Below are 13660 nucleotides of genomic sequence, written 5' to 3'. Positions count from 1 at the left end.
GCTCATTAAAGGGAAAAAAGATTGACACTTGCCATAGATATGTATATGTTCTACCTTATGGAAAAGCCGCTGTTCTCCTGAATCTGGTGCTTTTTTTCATTTGTTCTTGCGCCTCTCTGTTCCTGAGATACGGCCCTTTCTTCCTTGGGTGTACATCGGGTCTTGTTATCCAAAAGGGGCATGATTGTGAAGAAAAAGTTAAGGATCACTCCCACTTGGCTAACAAGAGCATTTTTATGTAAATGGAAAGTAGGCTATATCTCATGCTTGGAGAGGCGCAGGAAGATAAGAAAAACAGTGTCGGATTCAGGAGAACAGCGGCTTTTACACCTTGTCAAAAAAGTATGAAAATATGGCAAGGGACGGGTGCTCCTTAAAGGTATAAGAATTGGTCACTTGCCATAGATATGTACCGTATATGTTGTATATATTCTAACTTTTAGAAACACACAAAGTCCAAAACCTGTCAAAAATAGCCTTCAAAGAAGCAACTGTATTACAAAAAGTACCCTAAGGCAAACTACCTGGGTATTTTGAAGCAACGCTAAGGCTAAGTTCACATTTCCGCTAAAATGTATCAGTCACAATCCGCTGCTCTTGTAAACAACGGAATCTGTTTAGCGGATTCCATTGCTCCCATAGACTTGTATGAGCAGCGGATTGTGACTGATGATGCTGCGTTGCACCCTCCGCCCGACTGATCAGTCGTGGAACGACTGACCGCCGGGCGGGAGGAACGCAGCATGTAACGTTTTTTGAGCAGCGCGATCCGTCGGATTTCGCTGCGCATGCTCTCTGGCTCCCTGCACACGTCACCAGCTTTGGTTGGTTACCCGATATTTACCCTGGTTACGGAGCAAGGAGCCAGCGCTAAGCGGTGTAGGCCCGTAACCAAGGTAAATATCGGGTAACCAAGGTAAACATCGGGTGCTTTGCTACCCGATATTTAGTCTGGTTACGTGTGCAGGGAGGCCGACACTTCCCCGCTCGGCCCCGCCCCCTCCCGCATTCCGCACATGTGTGTACACACACACACACCTCTCCCCAGCCATGCAGACAAGCACTGCCACTGACACCCTCGTCTGGCCCCGCCCCCCGCTCGGCTACGCCCTTTCCCGCACTCCGCATGTGCACGCACACACACACACACTCACTCACACACTCACCTGTCCCCAGCCATGCAGACCGCGGCACTGCCACTGACATCCTCAGCGCCTGGCCCCGCCCCCCCGCTCGGCTCCGCCCCCTCCCGCATTCAGCATGTGTATACACACACACACACACACACACTCACACTCACACTCACACACTCACACTCACACTCACACACACTCACCTGTCCTGCAGTCCCTGCGGCACTGACGTACTCAGTGCCACGGGCCCCGCTCGGCTCCCCCCCCCCCCCCGAACTCCGCCCCCCGCACACAACGGAATCCGACAAAGAATTCTGCTCTTTGTCATCCGTTGTACAGCGTTGAACAGCGCATCAGTCACATGCATCAAGCGACGCATGTGACTGATACAAAACAACGGAAATGTGAACTTAGCCTAAAAAATACAAATGTCATAGAATAAATTCAAATATTTTTATTTTATCATTTTTTATTCAAACACAAACCACACCACAAAGGACATCATATTACATCCCAAACTGCCTCAGGTTAGAAAGGTTCGATAATGCACAGTCCTAGTGAACAATAACATTAATTATATAATTTTTATATCAATTCATACGGTGCAAAAGCTCATCATAATGTCCAGAATACACTAATGCATATAACAATATAGTAGTATTTGGATGTAATATGATCTCCTTTGTGGTGTGGTTTGTGTTTGAATAAAAAATGATAAAATAAAAATATTTGAATTTATTCTATGACATTTGTAATTTTTAGCGTTGCTTCAAAATACCCAGGTAGTTTGCCTTAGGGTACTTTTTGTAATACATATTCTAACTTTTGCAAATCCCGCTGTTCTCCTGATTCTGGCAATGTTTTTCTTTTCTTCCTACGTCTCTCCGTTCCTGAGATATGGCCCCATCTTGTCTCTGTAAAAAATGTAGTCTTTTTAGCCAAGTGGGCATCATCCTCAACTTTTCTGTAGACTTTTTCTTCAGGACCACACCCACTTGGCTGAAAGACTAGATTTTTTTTATGCTGGGATGAGGAGGCCACATCTCAGGAATGGAGAGGCGCAGAAACAAAAGAAAAACATCGCCGGACTCTGGAGAACGTTGGCATTTACACCAGATAAAAAAGCATACAGATTTTAGGCAATTGGCAGATCCTCCTCAAGGTTATACATGTTCCAGGTTCAGATACTTGGACACCCCCTTCTTAAATGTAACCATGCCCGATGTAATATAAAATACTTTATAATACCCCCTGGAGGGGTGTCGGCATGGTATTTGCAGGTGCTCATGGGACCTTGTGAGTGCTGCAGGCTATCAGTGACCCCAATAGCCTTCCCTCGGACAATACAGGATTTTTTTTCTCCCAATACACTGATTTTACGTTGTAGATTATGGCACCCCAACTCCTGGATAATGAGCTAAGGAAGGGGCTAAATATATTGATTTCCATTAACACACGTTCCAAGCACTGATGCCGCCACATAAGGATGGGCAGGATTCTGGGCGCGGGAAGGGGGGTGTATATCAATTTCCATTAACTCCCATTCCAATCATTGATGCTGGCACAGAAAGGTAGGTGGGATTATGGGTGCGGAAAGGGGGTGAATATTAATTTACATTAATAAACGTTCCAATCACTGAGGCAGGCACAGGGGTGGGTGGGATTATGGGTGGGGAAGGGGGTGAATCTTCATTTCCATTAATACACGTTCCAATCACTGAGCCTGGCACAGAGAGGTGTGCGAAATTATGGGTGGGGAAATTGGGTGAATATTTATTTCCATTAATACACGTTCTAACACTGAGGCTGGCACAGGCGTGGGCGAGATTATGGGTGGGTGGGGAAAAGGGGGTGAGTATTAATTTTCATTAACACACATTCCAATCACTGACGCTGGCACAGGGGTGGGATTATGGGTAGAGGGAAGCGAGTGAATATTCATTCCCATTAACACACATTCCAATCACTGATACTGGCACAGGGGTGGGATTATGGGTGGGGGGAAGGGGGTGAATATTCATTTTCATTAACACACATTCCAATCAGTGACGCTGGCATAGGGGTGGGATTAATATTCATTCCCATTAACACACATTCCAATCACTGATACTGGCACAGGGGTGGGATTATGGGTGGGGGGAAGGGGGTGAATATTCATTTTCATTAACACACATTTCAATCAGTGACGCTGGCATAGGGGTGGGATTAATATTCATTCCCATTAACACACATTCCAATCACTGATACTGGCACAGGGGTGGGATTATGGGTGGGGGGAAGGGGGTGAATATTCATTTTCATTAACACACATTTCAATCAGTGACGCTGGCATAGGGGTGGGATTAAGGGTGGGGAAAGTGGGTGAATATTCATTCCCATTAACACACATTCCAATCACTGATACTGGCACAGGGGTGGGATTATGGGTGGGGGGAAGGGGGTGAATATTCATTTTCATTAACACACGTTCCACATAGTGGTGGGCCGGGGGAAAGGGGTTTATATCAATTTTCCATTAACACATGTTCCAATCACTGATGCTCACACAGGGTAGGCAGGGGATGTATATTCATTTCCATTAACACACATTTCAGTCACTGATGCCGACACAGGACTGGGCGGTGAAAGGTTGGAATATTCATTTTGCATTAATGGGCGATCTAATCACTGACGCCAATGCAAAATATAGACATTCCCTGAAAATAAGCCCCAGCGCATCTTTTATAGCCAAAAATAATATAAGACCCTGTCATATTTTCAGGGAAAACATAGTAAATTCGAGAGAGATCAGTAGATAGGTAAAAATGAGATAGAGAGAAAGATATTCTCAATGAACGCAACACTATACATAACGGATATATGAAAGGGTGCACCCTTAGGGCATTCACCCAGTATCCTCTATATACATAAGACAAAAAGCGCTCCAGACGTGGTAAAGAGCACAGGTTATACCACTCTCACGTCTGGAGTTCTGCCATTTTTGCCATATAGATAGATGAGACTGGTCATCATGATCTCCAGACAGCTGTATATATATATATATATATATATATATATATATATATATATATATATATATATATAATATATAAGATGTGTATGTGTGTGTGTGTGTTTATACAGTCATATGAAAAAGTTTGGGCACCCCTATTAATGTTAACCTTTTTCTTTATAACATTTTGGGTTTTTGCAACATCTATTTCAGTTTCATATATCTAATAACTGATGGACTGAGTAATATTTCTGGATTGAAATGAGGTCTATTGTACTAACAGAAAATGTGCAATCCGCATTTAAACAAAATTTGACCGGTGCAAAAGTATGGGCACCCTTATCAATTTCTTGATTTGAACACTCCTAACTACTTTTTACTGACTTATTAAAGCACTAAATTGGTTTTGTAACCTCATTGAGCTTTGAACTTCATAGGCAGGTGTATCCAATCATGAGAAAAGGTATTTAAGGTGGCCACTTGCAAGTTGTTCTCCTATTTGAATCTCCTATGAAGAGTGAAATATTACTCAGTCCATCAGTTATTAGATATATGAAGCTGAAATAGATGTTGCAAAAAACGAAATTGTTATAAAGAAAAAAGGTTAACATTAATAGTGTTACGAGGGGGACCCGGGGAAGCGTGCCAAGATGGGAAATGGACAGCTTCCGCCGGTCAAGGTCCACTGTGCGGTGTAAGGGACCGCCGCTATGGTCAGGAAAGAGTGAGCGGGTTGCTACTAGTGATCATCTGGAATGTCACAGACGATCTATATACACCGGTCCGCCCTAACCCGTGAGGGTTGTATGGCTCGGGGCTCCTCATTCGGTGTACTTGTTGCACGGGGACACACAGAGGTGCCTGCACACGTGTGCCAGCGGGAGTCACAGGAATATGGCACGAGGGTAGCACAGAGGTGCCCACGCACGTGTGCTTCAGTAATAGGCGAGTCCAACAGAGATTCAAGGAGCTCACCTGGGACAGGATCACAGCCTGCTAAACAGAATACTGCCAGAGCAGCAAGGCAGGGGCAAGACCTGCAAACTAGGTGCTGCCTGAGCAGCAAGGGCAAAGCCCACAAAAGACAATGACGTCTGTACAGTGGCGTGGCAGCACGCTGCCAGACATCCAAACATAGAAGGATGGTCACGCGCCGCCATGAAGGCCGGGGTAGCTTTTAAGGAGGCGTAGCTCCACCCAAGGGCGGGCGCGAGACGGACGTGACGCAATCAGGATTCGTGAAGTCCTGGCCCGGCCAGTCAGGATTCAGTACATCACCAGCCTCGTCATCGGGCCGTGTGATATCAGTGAGCAAATGAGAAGACGTCACGTGGGGCACATGCTCATCCTCCCGCCTCTGGGTCATAAAGGCGGGATCCTCGGTGTCACAATGTGCAGAGATAAGGGAAGTCTTGCTGCTTCCCTGAGCATCTATTCTTTGCACACTGCGCAACCTACCAGAGCCTCTGTGATGCTGAGCAGGAGGGCACATGGCAGGCAAGGGATGGGAGACCGCTTCATTTCTTGCAAGGCAAGAACCACTAGGTGTCACCCTTCTGCTGTGTTTCTGAGGAGGCATTTCCTGCAGACCGCGCAGTCTCCTAGACCTCCGGCGCTGCTGAACAGAAGGGCTCGTGGCAGACAAGGAATGGGAGACTACCTCATTCCTTGCAACCGGAGAGCCACGAGGTGTAACAAATAGGGGTGCCCAAACTTTTTCATATGACTGTGTATATATATATATATATATATATATATATATATATATATATGTGTGTGTATATATATATATCATATTAACTAGGACAGGGAGCATCGGCCATTTGCATCACTCATGTGTTGTAGGGTATGGTTAGGTGAATGGCTTAGTTTTGTCCTTCCCATTTGACCCCCTTGTCATTGAGAAGGTTGTTGTGGCAGAGGTTGGGAGCTTGATAGTAATCATTAGGGGTGTCACTTTTAATATGGCTCAGCTGGAGCATGTAGGCCGGTTGGTAAGAGGCTCTTCACTATGGTTTCCATACCAACCATCTTGCCTTTCGTCTTTGTCACCGGTTATCGCTGCGGGGCTTACACTCAATGCTTATCACAGGCTGTTCATTTCTTTAGTAAACTATTAAACGGATGATGGACAGATGCTGTGACAGGTGTGATGTGTAGTGTGGTGAAAGGACATGAATATAGACTGACAGCCATGCGGCCTAGTGACCATCAAGAAGCCTGAGTGGAGTACTACTCACGTGTATCCAAGTGGCAGGCTATATCATGTCATTGCCTCAGTAATTATGTCGGGGTACAGTTATGTCACCCGACCACTCGAGTTATCTCACCTGACCACTTCATAAGAGTTTTTGAACGTGGCTTTTCTAAGCCAAACAAGCCCTTAAACTTCCTACCCTAGTCCTTAACCTGACTCTATAATGGAGCCCCAGGCTCCTTACTATTTGGCGGTTGACCCCCATTTCTTTTGTTATCCCATCTCTTATGCTGCTTTTTAAATATCAAAGTCAGAAATGGGTTTCAGATCTTTATTTTCGAAAGCCGGTTCTTATGCAGAGCAGCAAAAGGTAGATCAGATAAAAAAGAAGTCTACGTATAATGCCTGAAGTTGAGAATTAAGAAGATTTCAGGCAGGAAAATCCAGTGAACTGTCTCAATTTCCAGCCATCGAGTGCTTCAAAAGAGGATCCTGGCGACCCCCACAGTGCTTGCTGCGGTATAAAGAGCTCAAAGCTTTTTTATCTAACCTTTCAGAAGTACATCTTTTAAGTTTATCATTTCGGTTTGTCTGCCTGGAATGGTTTTTGGCTTCATCTAATTTTAGGTGTTTAATTTCAGAAATGCTCCGCGCCTCATGCCGACCAGAACGCCTACGACACTATGTATGGCTTTCTTAAAATAAAACTTGGCTATCTCGGGTTTTTTACGTATGGTTTGTCCATATCTTTATGGTTTGTGGCCAGGTTAATAGGAACATGTCCCATGATTTCCTGTTCGAACTGATACCAAAATGTGGCAAGCGGAAATCTCTCTTTTCGGAAATGGGACAATGGGTCTTCATGGAAGTGGATGTGTATTGGATACAGAACTATGCTTTCTTACATCTTGGGCGTCAAAAATTAGCGAGGATCAAGCTTCAAGGAGGGTCGTTTCTAGAGAAGAACAAATCGAATTGGTCCAGTGGCCACATCATGGCTGCCGGATGGAAACATTGAGATCCACCTCCTACCTGTCACGATCCATGGTGCCTCTTCTGATGTGCAGGCCTGATGCAACATTACCCTGAGATACACAGGAAGCCGATTGGTAGAAGACAATCTATTTGACTGTCGTCCGGTCATCTTTCCCGTTGACGGACCTATTAATCAGATGAGGTAAACGTTAAGCCAGTTGGTAGAACCCGATTCACATGGCTCACGTCTAGTGCAACATTACAGTTGATGGCCTACTAATCAAATGAGGTACACGGGAAGCCGGTTGGTAGAACACAAGCCACATGTAATTATAGCGTTGACAGGCCTACTAGTTAGGTGAGTTACACGGGAAGCCAGTTGGTAGGAGGTGATTCACATGGCTCCCATCCAGTGCAACATCCTCATCAGATACGGTACACTGGAAACCGGTTGGTAGATGATTCATATGGCTCCAGTCTGGTGCAACAATACCGTTGATGGACGTATAAATCAGATGAGGTACACCGGAAGCCGGTTGATAGACCATTCACATGGCTCCCATCTGGTGCAACATTACAGTTGACAGACCTAGTAATCAGATGAGGTAAACGGAAAGCCAGTTGGTAGAACATGATTCACATGGCTCACGTCCAGTGCAACATTACAGTTGATGGCCTACTAATCAAATGAGGTACAAGGGAAGCCAGTTGGTAGAACACAAGCCACATGTAATATTAGCGTTGCTAGGCCTACTAGTTAGGTGAGTTACACAGGAAGCCAGTTGCTAGGAGATGATTCACATGGCTTCCATCCAGTGCAACATTACCGTTGATGGACATCCTCATCAGATGAGGTACACTGGAAGGCGGTTGGTAGAAGATGATTCATATGGCTCCCGTCTGGTGCAGAATTACCGTTGAAGGATGTACTAATCACATGAGGTACACCGGAAGCTGGTTGATAGACCATTCACATGGCTCCTGTCTGGTGCAACATTACCGTTGACGGACCTAGTAATAAGATGAGGTACACAGGAAGCCAGTTGGTAGAAGACGATTCACATGCCTCTCGTACGGTGCAGCATTACTATTGACGGGCCTACTAATTAGATGAGGTACACGGGAGGCCAGTTGGTGAAGACGATTCACATGGTTCCCATCTGGTGCAACATTACCGTTGACGGGCCTACTTGTTAGATGAGGTTCACGGCAGCTGGTAGTTAGAAAACTATTCACCTGGCTCCCGTCCGGTGCAATATTACTGTTGACGGACCTAATAATCAGATGATTTACACGGGAAGCCAGTTGGTAGAAGGCGATTCACATGGTTCCCATCCGGTGCAACATTACTGTTGACGGGCCTACTAATCAGATGAGCTACATGGGAAGCCAGTTGGTAGACAACGATTCACATGGCTCCCATGTGATTCAACACGGAATATTGACCTGGTATCTAGTTACTTTTCTCTACTTAAAGATTAATCTTCCATTTGTTTTTATAGTTCTCTCCAGCATGGAAAGTTATGAAACTTTGCTAATGACTTTATTGGTGGATTTATCTTCATTTCTTTAAAACAATTGCATGAAGGTGGCTTCAAAACCCCAGCTTTTCCGCAGTCTATATCAGAACATACTCATTTGGAGCACAGATGATGGCAGTGATTGGTCAGCTCAGCACGTGTCCTCCTCTAAGTGTTCTGCTTATCAGAACAATCTTCTGCAGCAGCTTCTTCCCATCACTACCATCATCTGTACTCCAAGTAACTACTCAATGCAGCTGAAAGCAGGAAAAGTAGACTGGGGAATAGCAGGAGTTTGTCTTCATTTCTGTAAAAAAATGCTTGCAAGTGGCTTGCAAACACCGGCTTTTTATTTCCTAGTCTACTTACCTGCGTTCAGCTGCATTAATATGAGAACATACTCATTTAGAGTACAGATGATGGCAGTGATGGATCAGCACCTGCCTCCTGTGAGTGTTGTGGTTATACAAATAATCTTCTGCAGACGTTTATCCCCAAAGTTAGTGAGAGACACAGGCTAAACTGACCCTTCACTGCCATCATCTGTACTCCAAATGAATCCAGTCTAACATCAGTACTGCTTAAGACTCTGGAAAATCATGTGAAAATCTTCCATCTACATTATTCAGTTACCCTTTTAGGTCATTCTCATGAAATTCTCAGGTTTCATGTTCAAAAACCTAATCTTTTAGAGTAAGGGCTCGTTCAGATGTCCATGCACATCTTGGGTCGCTATGCACGGAGTGGCAGCAGCTGTCCTGACCCGAGTGTGACAGCCTTGATATATGGGGTAAAGTAGAGTCAGGCACTTGATTCCAGAGATATCGACCATTTTTAGGGCTAATTTTTATGGTTTATTCCTAGGGGGCTGTGCGTAGTAATGCAGAACAGCTTCAAGACACGCCCCCGAGGATCCAGTAAGCCACATTATCTTGTAAAGACCTTTAATTATTAGCCCTACTTTAAAGAAAATTGCCGGGAATAAAATAAGAGCAAAATTGTGGCCAATTTTGATGGGTCCTCTATTCCATATGGTCAGAGTAGACCCTTCTGACTAGGGTGTCATCCCATGAGCCTCAAGTATCAAAGGCCAATAGAGAGCAAGAGACCTCACCGAAAATTAGAGGAATAACTACCCATTTTTGACAGATCTTTTTTTTAACATGAAATAACAAGGCAATGATTTAATTCCTACATTTCCTTGTGAGAATTTATTGTTCTTTTTAATCATTATTGTCATGTTATTGAATAAATGAAGCATTGTCATTTATCTTGTCTTTTTGAAGGAATGAAAAGATTTTGATGTTTTATGTTAATGTACATTTTATGCTTTTCTTAATGATTTTTAGCTTTTTTTATTTATTTTTTCAAACTTTATTCATTTTTGTCATTTTATTAGTGTTTTGTTTGGAAATGTTGCTGTTTGTATTTTTTTTTATTATATGACTATTACTTTTACTTGCTCTATTAGGTAGAGTTGTGCTTGTCATTATCACATTTATAGATTTTTATACCCCCATTAAAGGGAATTTGCCACCAGGTTTGGCTACATAATCTGATAATTGCATGATGTAGGGGCTTAGACCCTGATTCCAGCAATGTGTCACTAACTGGGCTGCTTGTCGTCATTTTCACAGAATCCCTGTTTTCTCTGCTGTAGAACTATCGGGGCTCAGAATGTTGAGCTGTATATAACCCCACCCACAACACTGATTGGCTGCAAATCAGTGGTGGGGGCATGGCTGGACTAGGAAGCACAAGACATTTAGTCCTGTAGTGATAATTTCCTGCTGATAAAACACTGATAGTATTGAAACTTCAACAAGTAAGTGATACATGCCTGGATTCAGGGTTTCTACTCATACATTAAGCTGCTCTCAGATTACATAGCAAAAACCTGCTGACTGATTAGTTTTAAAGTAGGACTTTACCCCAAGTTTTAAAATGGGAAGGGGGAGATTTAATTTTGGCAGAAATATTCCTTCTTGTCTGAACATACCCCAATAACGGCATTTTGTATTGACTTTATGTTTTTATGTAAATTGTGTGATTGCATAAGATATATTTTGCCCCTTTTATTATACCTGTGACTGTAATAAAGATTTATGCTTGTAATTATAGATTGGGTGGGACTATATCAGCGTATAAGATCGTGCCCGACGAGATAGAAGATATTAAGGTATTGTATTACGTTATTAATCCTCCTAATGAAACCCAACTGATGAATGTTTATTATAACGTAGCCGTATTCTTCTGCCTCGCTGTCACGGAACACCTTTTAAATCATCTTTATTAGTTTTTGTTTTTAGATTCTGCACTAATATAATATTCGGGCTATTTTCCAAAGGCTAGAAGCAATGATAAACTGTAGAGTCAGACCGGCCCCACCCCCGAGGAGCAAAATAAATTCTACAAGTAGCAAAAATGTCCATTGGACGAACAGGAAGCAGGGATGTATATGCCTTGTACTTGGTTTTTTAGTGGTGGTGGGCAGTCCAGCCCTTTTTGGTGATCCGGCTCACTTGGCTCCGCTCTCCAAAAAAGGCTGGATCTTTTGGGGTTTTCTGTTGAAAACACACCCATCCGTGGCTGAAACCACACCCATTTCCAGCCAGCCAATTACTTTGATGAGTGGGTGGGGTTTCATCCACCAAACACCAGACTTTTACGCCCACTAAGAGCCATTTGAGAATTTAGCAGCTTCTGTCATTCACAGCAGGGAGCTGGTTCTTTGTCTCAGATGGTGGTTCTTTGTCTCGGATGGTTCACATTACTACACTTGTTAGCCACCTCTCTTCCCTCATAGCCGGAATAGTATTTTCCTTAATTATAAGTTACTTAAAGCACACCAATGATCAGGATTTTCATATATAACTTAAAGCCAGTGCTGCAAGCCTTTACTTTCGTGGATTTCAAAACCTAAACATCCAAGCTGACAACTAAAGTTTATAAAATAGTCAGCTTCTTGAGTGACAGCAGCTGAGGATCAGATAATATCTCGGGGTATTCAGAGTTATCACCTCTCCCTGTTAGAATTAGCATAAGTATGATACAATCAACCTAGCAGGACCTGTGTGAGGTCATACCCAAGTGACCAGAAGGGGCGGGGCCTCAGCCAACAAAGCTGATACCAGGAATCAACATTTTTCTTTTGGCTGAGGCCCTACCCCTTCTGGTCACAAGGGTATGACCTCACACAGGTCCTGCTAGGTGGATTGTATCATACTTATGCTAATTCGAACAGGGAGAGGGGAAAACTATGAATACCCACAGATATTATCTGCTCCTTTGCTGCTGTCACTCAAGAAGCTGCCGATTTTATAAACTTTACTTTTTTGGATGTCAAAACCTAAACATTTGAGCCGACCACTACAGGTATGTATAGAATCAGCCTGATAGTGCCAGCATAGCACTGTATGTATAGAATCAGCCTGATAGTGCCGGTATAGCACTGTATGTATAGAATCAGTCTGATAGTGCCAGTATAGCACTGTATGTATAGAATCAGCCTGATAGTGCCGGTATAGCACTGTATGTATAGAATCAGTCTGATAGTGCCAGTATAGCACTGTATGTATAGAATCAGCCTGATAGTGCCAGTATAGCACTGTATGTATAGAATCAGCCTGATAGTGCCAGTATAGCACTGTATGTATAGAATCAGTCTGATAGCGCAGGTATAGCACTGACTTTAGGTTATATGCGAAAATCCTGGTGATTTGGTTCCCTTTAAAGGGGTGGTCCAGGACTTTAATATTAGGATAGGTTAACAATATTAAAGTCCTGGACCACCCCTTTCAGCTGATCCCGGTGCTGCCAGTGGCTAGAACATCTCAGTTGCAGAGCTACTGAACAGAATGGTGGCCGTGACCAGGTACTGCACATCTGCTTTCTATTGGTTCAGATAGGGGCGGATATGCAGTACCGAGCTGCAGCCGCTATACAATTTACTGAGCTGTGCTGCTCCGCAATTGAGTAGTTCCGGCCGGTGGCGGCTCCGGGAACAGCTGAGCGGTGGAAGTGCCCCACCGATCAGACATTGATGATCTATCAAGTCCGATAGTCACAGCATTTATCCTCTATTCCCTCTTAGTCTCAGCACCGTCACACAATTTTCCCAACTATTCTCACCATCTCCAGGTTCAGCGCTAAGTTCGCACCGCTGCCTCCGGTGTCTGGCATTGGCCGCAACGCTGCACGGCAGCCAGTCAGTGAGTGAAATGGCTCTGCCAATGTAGACCCAGCCCCCTCTTGGAGACATTAAGTTCACTGATTGGCTGCAGTGCAGTCGCTCTGACACTGGGAGCAGCGTTGAGGACTCGGCACTGAACCCAGGAATGGTGACTATAGCTTGGTTTGTTTGTTTTTGTAAAGTTAAACTCCGCCTGGGGACCAATGTTTTATAAAAGGTGTAGTGACTAACCTCTTTAAGATGGCAAGTGAAGAAATGTTGGCCTTAGGTCAGTCCTTGAATCTGCCACCAAATGTCAATCTAAACTGGGTAGCCATCAATCAGGCTAGGTTTGCGGATATTCAGCAGTAGCAGAAGAGGTGGAGGGGCACTGAGGAGCTTTCAGTCAGTCTAGATGGGTGGCTATTCAGCAGAAGAGGAGGAGGGGCACTGAGGAGCTTTCAGTCAGACTAGATGGGTTGCTAATCAGCAGCAGAAGAGGAGGAGGGGCACTGAGGAGCTGTCAATCAAGCTAGGTGGGCGGATATTCAGCAGAAGAGGAGGAAAGGCACTGAGGAGCTTTCAGTCAGACTAGATGGGTGGCTATTGAGCAGCAGAAGATGAGGAGAGGCACTGAGGAGCTTTCAGTCAGACTAGGTGGGTGGCTATTGA

At 44.3% G+C, this 13660-nt stretch overlaps 1 protein-coding gene across 34 annotated transcripts in view; it reads left to right on the top strand.

Moving 5' to 3' along the window:
* The window catches only part of GPHN (gephyrin), a 360949-nt gene that overhangs the window by 107343 nt on the left and 239946 nt on the right, over nucleotides 1–13660 (top strand). For all 34 annotated transcript variants that reach the window (XM_075330398.1, XM_075330420.1, XM_075330424.1 and 31 more), the window contains exon 3: nucleotides 10939–10996. In XM_075330398.1, coding sequence (XP_075186513.1) covers nucleotides 10939–10996 — 58 coding nt within the window. The remainder of the gene's footprint in view (nucleotides 1–10938; nucleotides 10997–13660) is intronic.

This window comes from Anomaloglossus baeobatrachus, chromosome 12 (assembly GCF_048569485.1).
Source record: "Anomaloglossus baeobatrachus isolate aAnoBae1 chromosome 12, aAnoBae1.hap1, whole genome shotgun sequence".
Lineage (NCBI taxonomy): Eukaryota > Metazoa > Chordata > Amphibia > Anura > Aromobatidae > Anomaloglossus > Anomaloglossus baeobatrachus.
This window is presented reverse-complemented; position numbering and strand designations above follow the sequence as displayed.